This window comes from Lates calcarifer, linkage group LG7_1 (assembly GCF_001640805.2).
Source record: "Lates calcarifer isolate ASB-BC8 linkage group LG7_1, TLL_Latcal_v3, whole genome shotgun sequence".
NCBI classification, from domain to species: Eukaryota; Metazoa; Chordata; class Actinopteri; family Centropomidae; genus Lates; species Lates calcarifer.
Window position 1 is genome coordinate 1032211 of NC_066839.1, and position 17058 is coordinate 1049268.

The window sequence follows — 17058 nt, forward strand, 5'->3', positions numbered from 1 at the left end:
GCAGTTTGGCTCCTTCACTGAACAGCTCAGCAGGTTTACTTCCTTTGAATAGGCCGATGAGAGAAATGATCATTTCTCTCACCTTTCTGAGAAACTGAAACCTGTTCCTGAGGTCTATAGCTCTCATTAATATTTAGCAGTGTGAACCAGCGTGTTCATATCCCCACAGTGTCGACCCGCGCGCTCAGTCTCCTGACCTACAGCGACACCCCCTCAGCTCGTCCATGGACTCACCTCGTTTAACGATGTCTGACGTTCAGCCCACAATAATCCAGGATTTATGGACAACAAGGTTCAGGGCAGATACAATCAGAAAAAACGATGATGTTATATTGTTTGTTTTGAAATGACTTGTCTTATCTGAACATATGGAGACAACCAGACAACGTACTGCCAGAGACGTTAGAAGGAAGAGACGAACCACTTAGAGAATCTAGAATAGACTGATCTGTATGCAACGCCACAGATGACTATATGTCGCATGTCCCGCTCCTCTTGACAGTAGTCAAAAGTTGGTTTGAATCAAATTCAAAATGAAATATATTTACTTGGAAACCACACAGAATAGTTGTTCATTTCTTGACAACTGAATAAAACCTTTTACTCTTTGGGATGTTTCTAAAAGACTCATTTCAGCTTCACTCTTTCTAAATGAATTAGAATTAAAATGTTCACATCATCTGAGGCTCATGGGAACATCATTAGTTCTGCAGGTGTATAATAGAATTAAACATGTAACCTGATGATGGCGCTAGACAAAAGTCAGATCACCAGTTATCTGAACCAAATCTCATGGTGATCCATCCAGCAGTTGTCGTGGTATTTCACTTTGGATCGAACTGATGCGACACTGATCACAGCAGTCCTGCTGCTCATCGTGTAGACCCAGACGCACCTGTGGGTGGAGGCAGCTCGGCGGGAGTGTTGGCCGGTGCGTGGGCCCCTGGTGGGATGTGGATGTTGTTGTAGTTGGTGGTGGGGGGACCCGATGGCCCCGGTCCTGGACTCGGAGTAAACCCGATCCCCGGGGCGGGACCTGGATCCAAACTTTTGTCCTGGTCCTCTTCGGAAGGAGGAGCTCCCCTGAAGGATCCCCCGTGGGAGGGGCCAGCCCCTGCGAAACCCTCAGCTCCAAACTCATCTGTCACAAAGAGAAAAGAAAGAGAATTTTTCAATCTGTTGGAGAAACCAAAGACAAATTTCCACATAGGTGGACAATAAAGTTTATCTAATCTAAAGTCATCTATCACAGAGAGAAAAGAAAGACAAGGAGACTGTTGAGATTGTAGCACCTCTCACTTTCTTTTCTGCGACTTGCTGACTATGTCATGAGCATGTTATTCTGGCTATGTACAGTGAGCAGTTTCACAAAGCCAGAGTCAAAACAGTTCAAAACATTATTCATCAAATGCTCTGTGGACTACTCCAGAGTATTTCTTCAGTTCCAATGAAAACTGCTGGCTGAATTTTCTAACTATCGTTTATGGAAAGTCACATTGCTGTGGCCTGAGTCCAGATCGCTGAGTCGTTTCCCATATCTCCGATTTTTTTTTCAGTTTCGGGTGTTCACTGACAGCTGATGTCCCAGTTGGACAAACAAATGAGTTGATCAAAGCCTGGGATTAAGCCTGGATAAGTCTGATCTGCACGTTTCCTCCTTCACTTCTTGTTCGGGGTGTGATTGGTTTTATTTAACAAATAACTAGTGATGTGTCCATCCTGCAGAATCAATATGAAAGTGGAGGAGTGTTTTTACCCCTGACACACTCTGATTGTTCTGACATTATGGATAGGAACATTAAGTGCATGTGCACAAACGATGTTCTGACACGTAGAAATTAGCTAAGGAGGAAATTAAATATCGAGTGATATTATGTCAAAGATAGTTGATTCAACTCACATCTCTCAGATAAGCCACACAATTATGGCAGCACCCAAAACCATTCATCGCTAATTCCTGACATGTCCATCTGATTGTTGACCCTCAGCCTCAGCTTACGCAGAGGTATCAGTGCATGAAAAGAAATGAAACACTGAGCTCTAGAAATGAGGTTTTGCTGCAGCAGAAGCGTTCAGCAGATTGGTGGTGAATGGAGGAGCTTAGCCTCACTTGGTTTCAATCACACAGCAAAAATTGTTTCTTCGTCAAAAGCACATTGGGTTCAAAAATGAGTTTGGGTGAAATGATTAGAATTCATATGAATGAGATTAAACTGCAGATCAGACATTGGTTTTGAATGAGGAATGGGACATGAAGCAGAGGCTCTCTCAACACTTTACCTGCAGACATCTGGATCATCCTGTATGACTTATATACCTTTATTATTATGCTTCTGCATTTGTCAGCAATATTCCTGGATTCTGGGCATTAGAATATGTTTGTTACTTGTTTGTGACACACATCACATCTTGACCTCATCACCATTTGCCATTTTCATTTTCATTTTAAAGGATCTTCCTCTTTAATAAAAAGCTCTGTCTCTGTAGGAATCCTATCAGAATGTTGTCAGACACTGAGAAGAACAATCTGAGTCTGTCAGTGGTAAAAACAAGAAAATTAGTGGACGGACTTAGACGATTGTCCATTGGATTACATTACAGCAGCTGTTCGCCACCTCTATATACCTGTACACTTACAGTATCTATACTCATGTTAAAGATTAGAGTTTGGCAAGGAATCACAGTTACGCTTGAGTTAAGAGAGAAAGCCGTGCTTCAAAACCAAGTAATAATCCTTCAAAACCCAACAACGGATCAAAAGAAAGGACAGAGAGATGTTTACAGGAAGATGCTTAAAAAAGTTACAGCCTGTGGTGTTTTCATCCTCTGAACATGAACCCGACGCTGGAGACTTTGCCTCTTTCAGCAACCACACCTAACACAAAGAAAACATCTCTTGACAGCCAAAGGTATTTTGACAGATTAAAACTGTTAGAGTGGATTTGCAGACACAGGCTGTATTTGACACCATGTTAAACCCTGACCTCCACGACCTGTCATTACTGCATTACAGGCAGGAAGGCAGACAGGCATTAGGAGGAGATCTGACACTTAACAAACGTCTGCCGGAATATTTTGTCTTTCATTAAGTTGTTAAACTTTGTTTATCCAGAGAAAGTTAAGTGAGCATCTGTTCTCTTTTTCAGCTTCACTTTCATTTCTCTGTTCTCACATCTGGGCACGACTTCATCCTTTAACTGCTGAAGTGTTGGTGGAACGACAGGAGGAGTTCATTAGCAAACTCTATGTTGGACTGTAAGTATTGTGAAATCAAAGAGCAATGATCATACTGCATGAGAATGGACAGGCACAGATGATTTATTTGCTTCACAGATCTGATCTGTGTCTGTGTAAGAATTTGTTGGTGCATGTACTGATTTCCCCGTGAAATCTCTCACCTTGTTACAACTGAGATACAACACAAAAAAGGGAAAACAGAACTTCTGAAATGTTCTAAAAGCTCACTCGTCCCTTTTTGCCTTCTTTGGGTCACTTTTACCAACATGAAATTATACATAATAAGTACAAACACACAGAATAATGACTACCTGCCATGTGAGACTCCCTACCACCTCATTACAGTGGGCTCTAGCATAGATTTCTACCAGAGAAAAATCAGAGCATCTCACTCTCACATTACTCTAAACCCTCTTTAGTTTTAGACAATTTAATTCAGACCAGAGAAACTACCAGCAGCCAACTGATGAGTGCTGGTCGTAGATTCTGGCTGGATGATATGTTGGTGTACCAACCATTCAGGATCTGGTTGGTGTGACACCAAAAGTGGCCTGTGAATTTGGGGAATAAATAGACAATGTGGCCAGTTTGGACTAAAAAAAAAAAAAGTACAGCGGCAGAAAGGATGATTCACAGTACAACTGTTCCTCTGGGACCATTAGCGGCTGAATGTCTTGCCATAGGGCACTTTTAAACAATGATTCCTGAGGTTCTGCAGAGTTCTGCTCTTTCAGTCAGTTCAGACAGTACACTCTTGTCAGGAGCTCTGCCAATGGAGATCCATCTCTGCTCTTAAAGGCTAACTACAGTTACACTGAACCTGGGCCGTATTTTCCAATGTTTTTGGATGTAAATCATTGATAGGGACAAAAATCTTTGGTATCTTTACACAATCTGAGCCACTCATTGGCAAAAACAAGAACTTTAGTGGACATACTTCAGTTGGGTCAAAATAACAGGTTCAAAAATGCCGGAGTTATCTTTCAACATGGTGTTAGCTAGAAAACACTGCCATTGTCTATGTATCTGGTTTACGGTGCATTAATTGCACCATGACGTCTTATCCATTATCACTATCCTGTTTGGTATCAGTGCCAACTGAAGCCAACCTGTTTGTTTGTGCTGGAAACCAGACAGAAAGCTGTGAGCGTCTCTCTGCATTTAGTTTCACTTTTACGTACATGTTCCTTCTTTTCCTAAGAGTCAAGTGCCGACTACGAACCCCAGCGCCCCCTGTTCGTGTCTGTCTGGGACCCTTTGCATATTTGCTAAAAACAGGTTAGTTCCCAAACATTTTCCACACTGAATCATTAAGTCAGTCATTACATCAATTATTAGCAGGTCAATCAGAATTCATCAGCAAGCTTTACGATGACTGAACTAGCCAAAAGACTTCAGACCCAGCTCCATCACTGTCTCTGTTCTCATTCTCTCCATGTGTCTCACTGGGTCTAACTGTAACATTTCAGAACCCTTTCAATACATTTCCCTCTGACAACTGGGTCACAGAGCACATCCTTTATGTTTTTACAGCTAAGCATTGGAAGTTGTTTTCTGTCTCTGGCCCCCCAACCTCCACCCCTCCCTCCAACCATTCCTTTCCTCTTGCTAAACACGTCCCCCTCCCAGCCAATGGAAAGTCAGAGCAGAGCTGCTGGGAGACAATGGTCTTTCTGTAACTACCGCTGGTGTATTTGTGTGTGTTGGTACGTGTGAGACAGTATGTGTGTCTGTGTGGGAGAGAGTGAGTGTGTCGCACTACTCTCCAGAGGTTAATTAACCTACTTAAACTGGTTCATATCACTGCAGTGTCCAGCGCCTGCTGTTACACAGCAGCAACCAGCCGACGGAGGCCTGTCCAACAGAACAGTGTGGTGCTGACAAAAAACCATAAAGATGTACTTTTGACCCGTGGAGAGCCAGAAGACTGTCGAAGAAAGTCGGAGCACAGAGCAGCAGGATGACCCAATTATTAAACAAGAATCTATTTTTACACCTGATCCTAGCAGCTTGTGGATGGGTGTAGCTCTGGACCACACTGTGGCCTAGAAACAGGGATGAGGTTCACTTTTTATCAACTCTGAATCCAGCTGCAAATCTGCTTATCGAGACTGAATCTCTTTTTGAATCTTTAGGACTGCTTTTACTGCAGTAAAACAGTTTATACATAGATTTAGGGACCAGTCAACCCTGACACCAACACTAATAGAAACTATTAATTCATTAACTATCGAACATAAACCATGGACACTTCTGAATGCTGATGCTTTGTGCAATGCAAATCTGTTGTTACTTTAAAGTTCTGAAGTTCTTACTTTATCAAACAAAAGACTTGTCATTCCCTCCTTAGTTGTGAGTATACGTCCACATATATTGCCCTGTGCAGTTGCTTCATTAACTTTATGCTGAAGCTGGTCGGCCATGTTTGTTGTTAACAACAGCATTGCTAAGTTGTCACTGTTTGAATATGTCATCAGTCTGTTTTTCTACTTTGCCGATGCCTGTAGTGTCTGAGTGAGAGACAGAAGAGACTAAACAGAGAACACGAGTGACAGATTCGATAAGGGGTTTGGTACTTTACCAAGTTGGACTTGGATTCCAACTGAAACTATCAGAACCCTCTTTCCACCACTTAAGTAGACTGTTTGACCACAAAAATGACCTCCACCTATCTGAATCATGCTGCGTCTACAGGATGAAACAACAACAATCAGTCTACAATGATCCTGTCTGACAGGAATGTCTTCTGATGGAGGGACAGATGTGTTCGCTCGCTCTCTCTCTTTCTGTCACATGCACAAACAAAACAAACAAACATCTGGGCTGCCGATGTGTCTGGAAGAAACAACAGAAAGACACACACAAATTGTCACTTTTGGGGACATTACTTGGACTGGCTTCCACTTCTCGAGACTTACCCTGATCCAAAAATCAGATTTTTCCTAAATAAAGACGGCAGATTGGACGAGTCGTCCCCAGCTAACAGGTCTTTTAGTCTGAAATGTGTCCCCACAAGCAGCCTATGACAGAAACACACACTCTTACTCTTAGATACGAGTGTTGAAACGCTGATACACTGCTGGAAACAAAAAAGAGAAAGAAACACCAGGGAGCAGGACACACACACACACACACACATGCTGGGTGGATGATATCAGCTGTGCTATCCATCAGTGGGAATAAGCTATCATGATGTCATCACTGACACAGAGACCCTAATGCACTCTGGGAGAGAGGTGTGTGTGTGTGTGTGTGTGTGTGTGTGTGTGTGTGTGTGTGTTTTTTTGGGGGGGGTACAGGGTGTGAAAGTGTGTGAGTGAGAGAGAAGACAGAAACTGTAGTTACATGTAGCTACAGTGTGTGTGTGTGTGTGTTTTGACTGTACATGCATGTGCAGCTGAGGGTTTGTCGAGGTGATGTCATGGGCGATGTTTGGGTCAAACACACCCACGTGTATGTGGAGTGAGTGGGCGTGGACGAGCAGATGGCCTTTATTTCAGCGAGGAATTCATCAACATCGGTTCACTGACATGAAAAATATGTTGAGTTTCCCCACAGGGAGGGGGAGCGTGTGCGAGCCCATAGGTGTTCATGTCAAAATAAATTCCAGCTTGGTCTTGTTGTCTTTCCCAAGAGACTTTTGATGCAACTTCTAGCTCTAAAAGTGCAATCTGAAAATGAGTCCAGATGAGTCCCTGTGCAGCCCAGAATAAAGTCTACTTGGAGCTGAAGTCACTAGACTCTGTGGAATTATCAGAACCACTACATCCACACTGAACAAACTGTGGTGCTGTTTTCACTTGTGATGCTGAGCTGAAAATCATCTTATTCTCTTTATCTCTCTCCTGGAACTCATGGAATCAATAATACATCATATCTTCTCCCTGGGGAACTCATCATTACTCATCAATCATAATTTACATCCAGGGAGTTCCTAATCTGCTGTACTCTCAATAAAAGCACACAGTACATCAACACTTAATTAAACTTGAAGACAAACTCTAAAAGTCAGTCAGGCAGTCATTTGAGGATTAGAAATATTTTTCAGAAACCTGTTGCTAAACGTCTCACTGCATCAGTGGTAAATGTTCAACAAAGATAAAGTTTAAAATGACCAAAGTTTCCTGTTTAAAGCAACATCCACACTGATACTAAACTGATTGGCTGCTGGATGTGGGAACTGTTCTCTTTAATAACAGCTGGGACTTCTAACGAAATAAAGTGAGTGCCATTGTTCAGCATTTATGATTTAGAAGAAACATCTGGTCCAAGAACACCAGTCACTCCCAACGTTTAACACTTGGCAGCTTTCAATACTCCATTCTACAGTATTACCACTGATGCCCAACTCAGCGGAATGTATTTCATAACTACAATACATATGAAATAAATGGGGATGTCACTCAATCCACAACAAGTAAGATTGAAATCCATCTCTGGTTTTATCTGTGAAAACGACGTGTTCTTTAGTGGTGCACTTACACGCCTGTTTATTAATAATAACAGAATAAATGTAAAGACATGGTAAAGGTCAGACGAGAGGTGTTAGTGATTTCAGAGACAAAGAAATGAAAAACACAGCTCAGACCATTTCAGTGTGGGCTTTATCGATTTAACCCAAGGCAGACATCAAACTGAATTACCACCTGCCAAAAAAACAAATGCTGGTAAGCTTTGAGGACGGCCTGTAAATTAGACCACTCAAACAGAGAGCCATCATCTGGAGGTTCTAATCTACTGCAAATCTCCTGTTGGCTGCTAAAATGGTGAATTTAAGGAAGAACCACCGCCTGTGGCAGCCAAACAAAAAGATTAGTTTCCTGTCGTGCTTTTTCCCACCACATGCCTCTAGCAACGCCATGAACTTTAAAGGCTGAAATGGCCATTTTGTTTTCTGACTAATTCAGTCAATCTCCTTGGGATCTAGTGGTGTTTCCCATGCTTTCTTTCTGCTAAAGGTTATGTTTTATAGTGTGAGCCTGGCATCAGAGGCCAGAGCCTTTTCAGTGTGACAAAGGTCAGAGACTCAGAGTTGATCCATGCTGGGTATGAGGGGAACGGAGAATAATAAAACAAATACCAGGACAATCTCATGCACATAAACACACATGGAGACCCAGAACAGACTTAGAACATTAAGATACATACAAAGACTGACAAACAAGCACACACTTACAACGAATGTAGGAACACATTACATTACATGACTAATCTACTCTCCGCACACTTCTAATCTCTCTAAGTCTCCGGTTTCTACCACAGGGCTTTCCTGCAACAGTCCCACAACTGATAAGGCACACAATACAGAACCGAGCTTCACGCACACACAAAGACAAAACAATGTAAACAAAGGAACGTTCTTTAAAGAGCAAGCTGAGGAGAGAAGGCGGAGGGTTGTTGTGTAACAGAAAGCACAGAGATGTGTGTGTTCATGTATGTGTGTCTTTCTTTGCCATATCAGGGTGTCCCACCTGCTTCCCCCTCCCCTTCCATGGCGATGGGCCCGGGCTGAGGCGCCTCCCCGCTCTTCAGGCAGTTGTGGATATAGGTAGCCTTCCAGCGGGCGTACTTCCTGTGCTGGATGTTCTGGAGAGGGTCAAATAATGGGAGAGGGATATCAAAGTGGGTTATTAGATGTTGTAACGGGGTAGAAGAAATAAAATGTGGGTGATAGTTGGTGGGACAATATGTAGGGTTGTAACAGCTGATTTGGTAATGGGTTGTGATTGCTAAGCTGGTGTGCAGGTGGGCACGGTTAAGGCTAAACACAGACGGTAAGAGGCAGCTGGTGGTCTTCTGCTGTTCTTGATCAATACAGATTCCAAAGATTTTTGTCTCTATCAATCATTTACACCCAAAAACATAGAAAATAAGGAGGAGAGGGGAGAAAAGCATTTGGGGTGGAAGAAAAGAGGAGAAATTAGTTGAGGATACAAAAAGTGGGACAATTGATGGGGTCAGAGCCTGGAAAAGGTAAGTACTAGTGGTGGAGGACATTAAAAGTGGAGTAATTATGTGGGACACTTGTTGAAAAGGTCAGTGCTGCTTGTTGAGGACATTCAGATTGGATACATCATTTGGGGCAGAGATTAAATACATATTTTAATTGTTGGGGCATCAAAAGACGCATAAGTTGTTAGGGCATTGGTGTTAGGACATTAAAGGTTCAGGGACAGGGGACAAAATGTTTGGCTGTGAGGAGCAGAATAAGTGGGTGAGGGTTAACAGGTGGGAGTGAGCAGTGAGTAGAGACAGAAGTGGGCTAATTGGGGTAAAGGCAGTACATGAAAATGGGTTGAGGAGGCAAGATGTTGGAGAGGTGACAATAGCTGAGGAAGCAAAGAGGGGTGAGGGCAGGGGATTTACACTGACATGACGCTGATAAGGACGAATGGAGAAATTCCTGCTTCTACCAGATAAGTGGCTTGTTTCCAGCAGCAGCTCAGAAACAATGGCATACTGGAGCGCTGATTTCTGTTTGTTTAACCTTAATCTTCTTTAAAAAAAAGTGATGGAAGACAGTCATTTCTAATCAGTAACATAACACTAGGAAGTCAGGAACTGACCTGCACATTAAAATTTCTGGAGAAAGATGACTCAGTGTGAAGTCATTCGATGAAAATGAAGGGCAGAAAATGACCTCTGACAGGACAGGAAAGCATTGGTTTCTCAAAGTGTGAACAGTGGATGCAGCAGTTACCATTCACACTGCTGGACACAGATTAAATAAAACAGAATAGTGGGGTTACGGTACTCTGAGTCATAAAGTACAAAATGTAAGAAAAAAGATTAAAAGTGAATATCCCACTGAGAAACTCAACTGCCTGTTGGCCCATTCCTGTCCTTGATGGTTTATACTACAGCCTGACTGTTGGGGTCAATATTGGATTATTGAAGCTATAGAACTGTTATCAGCCAATAATACTTCCAAACATAAACACATACAGTGAACAAATGAACGTGGCCCAACTACCAGGCCACCACATATAAAACCTGTGGGGTCAGTAATGCTACCAGCTAGACATAACAACATTAAAAACCTGATTCAAGTGCTCAACCCACAATCTTTGAGCACATTCATAGAGATCCAGACAGACAGGTTTCCAAAGTGGCTGCTAGATTATCTTTTCAGCCACATGCCGTTTACTATCAGGCCTTCATCAGGTTGCCTCCAGGCTCCTGGAAAGAGCCACAAGTCAAGTTGAACACCAACAGCCATTCTGTGTAGCGTGAACGGACGATAACCTCGTGAATGTAGAAGCTACAGCCTGACGTTGACTCAGGGTGGAGAGAGATAATCGCAGCTGTGACACAGATGGTCACCTCTGCCTTTGTCTGTAGTGATTCAGTGCTGTGTTAGCCTGGGTGATAGCACGATACCGAGACAGCTTTCTGCTGAAACACAGTGCTGATAACATGTTACAGCGCTCCTCTGTAAAGCCTGAACCCACACAGGGTTAACAGTCCTTTTAGAATTCAGAGAGGAACTTGAACAAGCAAAGGACCCGACATATTTACACCAGGTACAATTCAAAGTGCTGCAGCAAGGCCTCTCATGAGAGGAGGGCTGATCAGCATGTAAAGTGTGCTGATGTGTGCAACATCACACTTTACAGCAGTAACCTACAGACCTTAGAGTGGATCGAGTTTGGCTGCTGGTTATATCTCTGAGGTGATCAGGGTGGCCTGAAAAGTCTGGTGTTTGGGTCTGTGCGTGTGAAGGTCGTCCTGCCTTTGTCATCGGGGGTTTTAAACAACCTCTCTGAAGAGACAGGGTTACTCAGATCTGTCCCCCTAAAATTTATTGCTACAGTTTTGCTTTAAGATTTATTTCTCCTGTTTTGACTGTTTCCTTTTACATCTGAGTGCTTTCAGGACTGGCTTATCTGACTGTGAGGATAGTATTGATAATAACAAGATTAATAGGATCCACAGGAAGGTGCGAGGTTAGCTACACAAAGTAGGGTAGGCAGGGATTCAGCTTCTCGCTCAGAGACGCCTCTGGCCAACATGAGGGTCTGAACCTGGTCTCTACTCCTCTCTCCTCACTGTGCGACACTGCAGTCCAGAGGGAAAGCTGTCACTTTGTGCTCCTGATGGACGACGCTGTGCTAACTCACCTGCTCACTGACTCCACTCAGCTCAGGCAGGAAGCTGCTGAAAACCTCTTTTACTGCCTGAAACTCAATCACTCCTGACTGTCAGTCTGCAGAGCACTCACCACCGGCCGGTCTGAGGACTCATTGTGTGATGGCAGACTCAGTGTGTGTGTGTGTGTGTGTGTGTGTCCATCAGGCCTCACTCAGTGCCACAGCTAACTGGACTGTAAGTGTCCTGTTGATGTTTTAATGGTTTCTGGGTGAGTTGAACACAATGTAGAGGAAGACTGACCTGCTGCTTGTTCCTCATTCATTCAATGCTAAAAGTTCACTGAACAGTTTCCCTGCTCATGTTACTTGATGCTTGTACATTTTTTCAGTTTGTTACTACATTTAATTTAATTAAATTTGGGACTGTTTATGTCTTTGTTGTTCTGCTGTTTAATCTGTCGTATTTCATACTTTGGCTTATTTTTTTTATCTTATGTTTTAAATATATTCAGGAGGAGTCTGGTGTGTCTGTGTATTCTGTATCAGCTTCTTCTCTCTGATATTTACATGTTTTCTTGTGGCTGTATCTTTTCATTCAATGGAAATATTTGACATGTTTGTGTGTCAAATTAAACGCACAAGATTCAGCCCTACATGATCAGCAGAATTTCAGTCCTGTGGGTTTAAACATCAGGCGTGTGGTGACTGACAGTGGGTTGGTGAATAACTGCAAATACTCAAATAACTTCCATTTTTCAGTGACGGTCTGTGACCAAACTACATTTGGGGACTAACAACAAACAGCTGAGTTGATTCCTGTGTGTGGCCTGGTGGATTAAGTGATCAGTGACCATCTGAATGGTCACTCAATACTTCCCCAGTTGTACAAGTTGATGAAAAGCACCTGAATGCTCCATGAAAGACTTTCCTGCAGTGTAATGAACAGATGTGTATTATGTTTGGCTGATCTTTGTGTTTTTAGTTTCAGTTGAAAGGCACAGATGCAGAATCATTTTAATCAGTCTCTGAAAACACAGACGAATCTCTTTAATAGGATTAATGTTTCTCTGGTTTTGGTCTCATGTGTGGATTCGTTGATCATGTTAAAGGGAGTTCACAGAGATCAAAGCTGTGATTCCCCACAGGATCTTTATCTTACCTCCTCTGACAGCTCCCCAAACACAGACAAGACGTCCAGCAGCAGACTGGACGTGTAGAAAGACTTGATCATGTTCCTGGGGGAAGAGAAGAGGAGGAGGACAGAGAGAGGGATGGAGGGTTTAGAAATGAAGAGGAATATAAGAAGGGAAAGAGTGAGAAAGGAGGAGAGAGAAGGAAAAACAAACACACAAAAGTTTTACATCAGTTTCTTTGAGGTATGATGCAATAATATGTCAGAACTGTGGAGAAACATGATTTGACCTTTTTGACCAAGTTCCTGCTTTTTCCAATTTCCAATAAAACCACTGATTGCCAGTGAAATACCAAATTGGCAGAGTCCATTAGAAAGTGCTGCAGTGCAGATATACAGTACAAAGAATTTGACTGAATCCTGACATAACGTCCCGTATTCCAAGAGAGAAAACCTTCAGATTTCATCCTTAGTCTGAGAAGCTTAACCCTGTGTCCATTTACTCAGTTTTGTTTTTTTTTTACAGGTCTTTCGACGGCGTCTCACACTCTTTTGTCACTTCCTTGACTGACTCAGTTGTTATGGAGATCAGATTTATGTGAGCACACTCCATACTCACATGACGACCATGAGATGTGGCTGAAGTGACCTGTTTTTCTTTTCCAACTTCGATGCTGAACATTTCTTCTAGACTGAGTAAACAGCTGTTAGTGCTAACGCTGGCCATGCAGCAAAAGCAAATACTAAGAAACAGCACCTTGAGTGCAGACGTATATGTGGTGAAAGAAGCTAAATTTCCCATCATGCATGTTAACCTACCAAGCAATCAGACAGTCTGACTGGGTGATTACTGTGATCTCCTCAGATCTGCCAGCACCATCAAACACCTGACTGAGCTGTCGAGTTTCCAGTGCTACAGGGAGCTTTGGCTTTGGATTCACTAATCTCATTAACATGAGATCAAAGTGGTGATCCAGGCTGGATGTGACAGATGACACGATGACTGCTGCTGACTACGCCCCGTCACTTCAGGCTCGCTTACCGACGTACAAGCAGACTACCTCATTGGACATGGTGCGTTGAGATGAGCATCATCGTCAACATATTCTCCTAGGTGATGGTGACTGTAAGCTAAAATGTTCTGTCACAACTCCATGTTAAAATCTGTCTAGCAAAGAATCATGATACTAACAAACTCAAATATCTCAACAGGAGCTCACTGTAAAGAGGATTAATGACTGTTCATCTTATTGATGGATTCACTGTAACACAACCTTAAGGAGCAGGCAGACAGGGATACAACACAGATACTGACCTAAGTCTTTGTCAGTGCGTTTAGTTGGAGTCGGTATCAGGGGAGAAAAAGTTGGATTGATGCAATTACTGGAAAAGAGATTACCATAACCAATTATCACATCATATTTGATTAAATCAATTTCCAATTATACTGATAGTTCTACCCTTCAACAACACATTACAGCTGCGAGAATAAATGTGAAGTGAGTCAGTAAATTAGTTTAAATATTGGAGTTATAGACATCAGGCTGAGATTTTCTGGGTTTTAAAGTAGACAAACAACGTAGCCGCAGCCCAGATTTACCGGCACTCGGTTAGGGGTGATTTCCCATCATGGCACGCACACACACACACACACACACACACACACACACACACACACACACACTCACAGTTAAAGGAAGGAATATGAATGGGTTCCTTGTCGTGCAGTGTGTGAGCTACTGAGCAGTGGCCTCAACATGTTGGAGGAAGTTTTTTATTCCACCAAAGTTTCCCATAAACATTCACCTCTGTGCCTCAACATGTGTGTGTGTTATTAATGAATGTAGAAGTATTTATGCCTGTGTATATATATCTCTACATGTACATAAGTGTGCCTGTTTTCTATTTGCATATGACTATATTTACTATCAGTGTGTGTGTGTCCAGGGGTGATATAACACACCGCTGAGGCCTGGGTCCTGTTAGCGTAGACCGCTGCTCGTAAAACCACAGCCCTGTTTGTGGTCCCCCTTCAGCGGAACAGAAATATTACACAATCCTGCTTAATATACCTGCTGGAAACAGAGAGCCTCTGAACAGTTATATACACCACAAACAAGCCCAGAGAACCTGTCACCTGCATCCATTCATCCTCCACAACCTGCCACAAGCTGCTCACGCCTAACGGACAGGGAGGGAAACTAACCTTCCTGTTGTGGTTCCCTGTTTATCCCAGAAGAAAGTTTACTGTGTCACTTGCAGAGTTGATGGAGCAGAAACTGTCCTTTATTTGTACCATGGAACTCCAAGAACCTTAAAACATTACTCCACATTTTCAATTTTACATTAATCTTATATTCCAAACTGTTTCCTGTGTTTTCCTATTGAATAGATGTTGCTGATTTTTGGTCCTAACTTTTTCCTGAACTTCTCCACTACAGAGCTTTTTGAGTCCTATTTTTCTTTCCTATACAGTTTGCCTAAATTTGATTTCACTATTACTGATGTGAAACAAGTGGTTAAATCAATTCTAATATATGTTATCAAAGGCCAAAAATCATAAACCTGACTAAAGAAAAAGAAAGGTCACATAAGTTTGGAAGAACATACTTATGTATTTGAAGTATAAGTGCATTCACACTGACAGGTATGGAAACATGCCGTGTTGAGGACGGTGACCCAAACAGGTCAAAAAGTTGAGTGTGGAACGGTGGACCCTTCTCACCCTAAACAGATGCCATCTTGGCTACGAAGTAGAATTGGGGAGAACCACCAATGCACTTTCAAACTTGTTAAAATGGCAATGAAGGAAGGAGGATGTCATCGGTGAAATTTCAATGTCATATGAAACAGGGCGCACAAACAAGAAAGCTGAAGTATCTGATTTGAGACACAGGACAAGAGAAAGCTCAGGAGGTCTGTGGAGATTCTCAGTCATCCAGGTCATGGTTCTCCAAGAGGAGCTGGATCAAGGGCAGCTGGACTTGGCTGTAGATACTTTCAGGACTCATCCGGGAGGCTTCTTCAGTCCTGACTGATCGGCAGAAGACACAGGTACTTAACCTCTGTGGAGCTGTTATCGAGGTCATTGGTGTCACCTGAGGCCGAGTGTAAACGACCATCTCTGCCCTCGATTCAACCCTTCCTGGAAAAACCTCAGGAAGAGCAACAAAGGATCCCTCTTGGAGGATGCAGTGTTGCCATGTGAAATACGTATAAAAATTCTTTCTCCTAAAAGGATTGATTTAATTCCCAGATGTTTCCTGTCAGGAAAAGATGCCATAAGAATTCCACTTATCGTATCCCAGATGATAAGAAGAATGAGCCGAAGAGGAAAATTTAAGCCTCATAAATCACCCCGGGAAACAAATTCTTTCATTCAGTCTGTCAAGTATCTAAACCTCACTCTGTCACCGATGGATTTATTAACATTCATCAAATTAAAAAACTTTGAAACTACTTCTTTACATCTCCCGTTCACAGGTCAGAGAAGCTGAAATATTTCAAAAACAAGAACTGATTATTGGGCCTACACATCAACAATCTTCACAGCAACAAGCGGGCCAACTTGGCAACGAACATCTCTTTTTACCTCCCCTGCCCCTGGTATCTCCTTGACCCTCCCTCCATGATATCACCAGGTTCAGTGGAAAGGGAGGTGCTGATCAAGGAGAAAACAATTAGCACTTCAAAAGGTTAAAAATTTAACCGTTACATGATTTAAACACCACCCAGTCAACGGGGGAAAACACCCTGACTTTCAGCTAATTCCTGTCAAAACACTCTTATCATAAACTTTTTGACGACAGTTTCTCCCATGTAAACACACACAAACACACACTCCAGTTCAACAGGTTACCAAACACACTGTCTGTGGTGGTTTCCTGACCCACGTAAGCACCAGCTTCACAGATGAAGCCAAGTGTTTTACTTCCACAGGAAGGAAAAGTGACTGTTTGCTCCCCAACAGCCTGGAGCCAGTCAGACAAAATATGTGATCTTGAGCCATGTAAATAAAATATTCTTGACTTGACCTGAGAGATTAGAGAAGCACTGTTTAGTTCCCTGGTCTGTCTGGGAAAATGAAGGTGAACAGATTTCCAGCATTAGAAAATTCAAGAGAATTCAAGATGGCTGCTAGTCACAAATTTGAACAGCGTTTTAAGAGCATTCTGAAGTGTTTACATTAAAATCTAATGTTAACACCTGAGGTGTTGTTCAGGTGGAGCAGATTTGTTTTGGAGTTGTCTGTTGGCCGAGAGAGCAACTACAAAGGCTCTGTGAGCGTTAACAGGACAGGACGGGCTGGGGCTAGCTGGTTAGCATGCTAACTCCAGAAGCTTCTTGAATCAGTGTGAAGCCAGAGCTCCAGTGTGGATGGAAAGTGTGGCGTACACGGACAGAGATGAAACGACAGGTGGTTTGAGGAGAGGGGAGGAGGGGCTGAGTCACTGCTGCTGGCACACACACGAAGCAAACCTCACAAATTACAACACAAAACATACTGGTTTTCAGTCTACCAACGAGACCCCATTCACCTGCCACAGACTGTCAAAGTCTTCTACAACTGTCTGATCATAAAGATTACTGATCTGCTAC

General features: G+C 42.7%; 1 protein-coding gene across 4 annotated transcripts in view; it reads right to left on the bottom strand.

The window, feature by feature from the left end:
• Nucleotides 1-17058, bottom strand: part of vta1 (vesicle (multivesicular body) trafficking 1) — a 46048-nt gene that overhangs the window by 10723 nt on the left and 18267 nt on the right. For all 4 annotated transcript variants that reach the window (XM_018674614.2, XM_018674613.2, XM_018674612.2 and 1 more), the window contains exons 4-6: nucleotides 12487-12562; nucleotides 8709-8823; nucleotides 896-1141 (exon numbers count right to left, since the gene is read on the bottom strand). In XM_018674614.2, the coding sequence (XP_018530130.1) occupies nucleotides 896-1141; nucleotides 8709-8823; nucleotides 12487-12562 (437 nt within the window). The remainder of the gene's footprint in view (nucleotides 1-895; nucleotides 1142-8708; nucleotides 8824-12486; nucleotides 12563-17058) is intronic.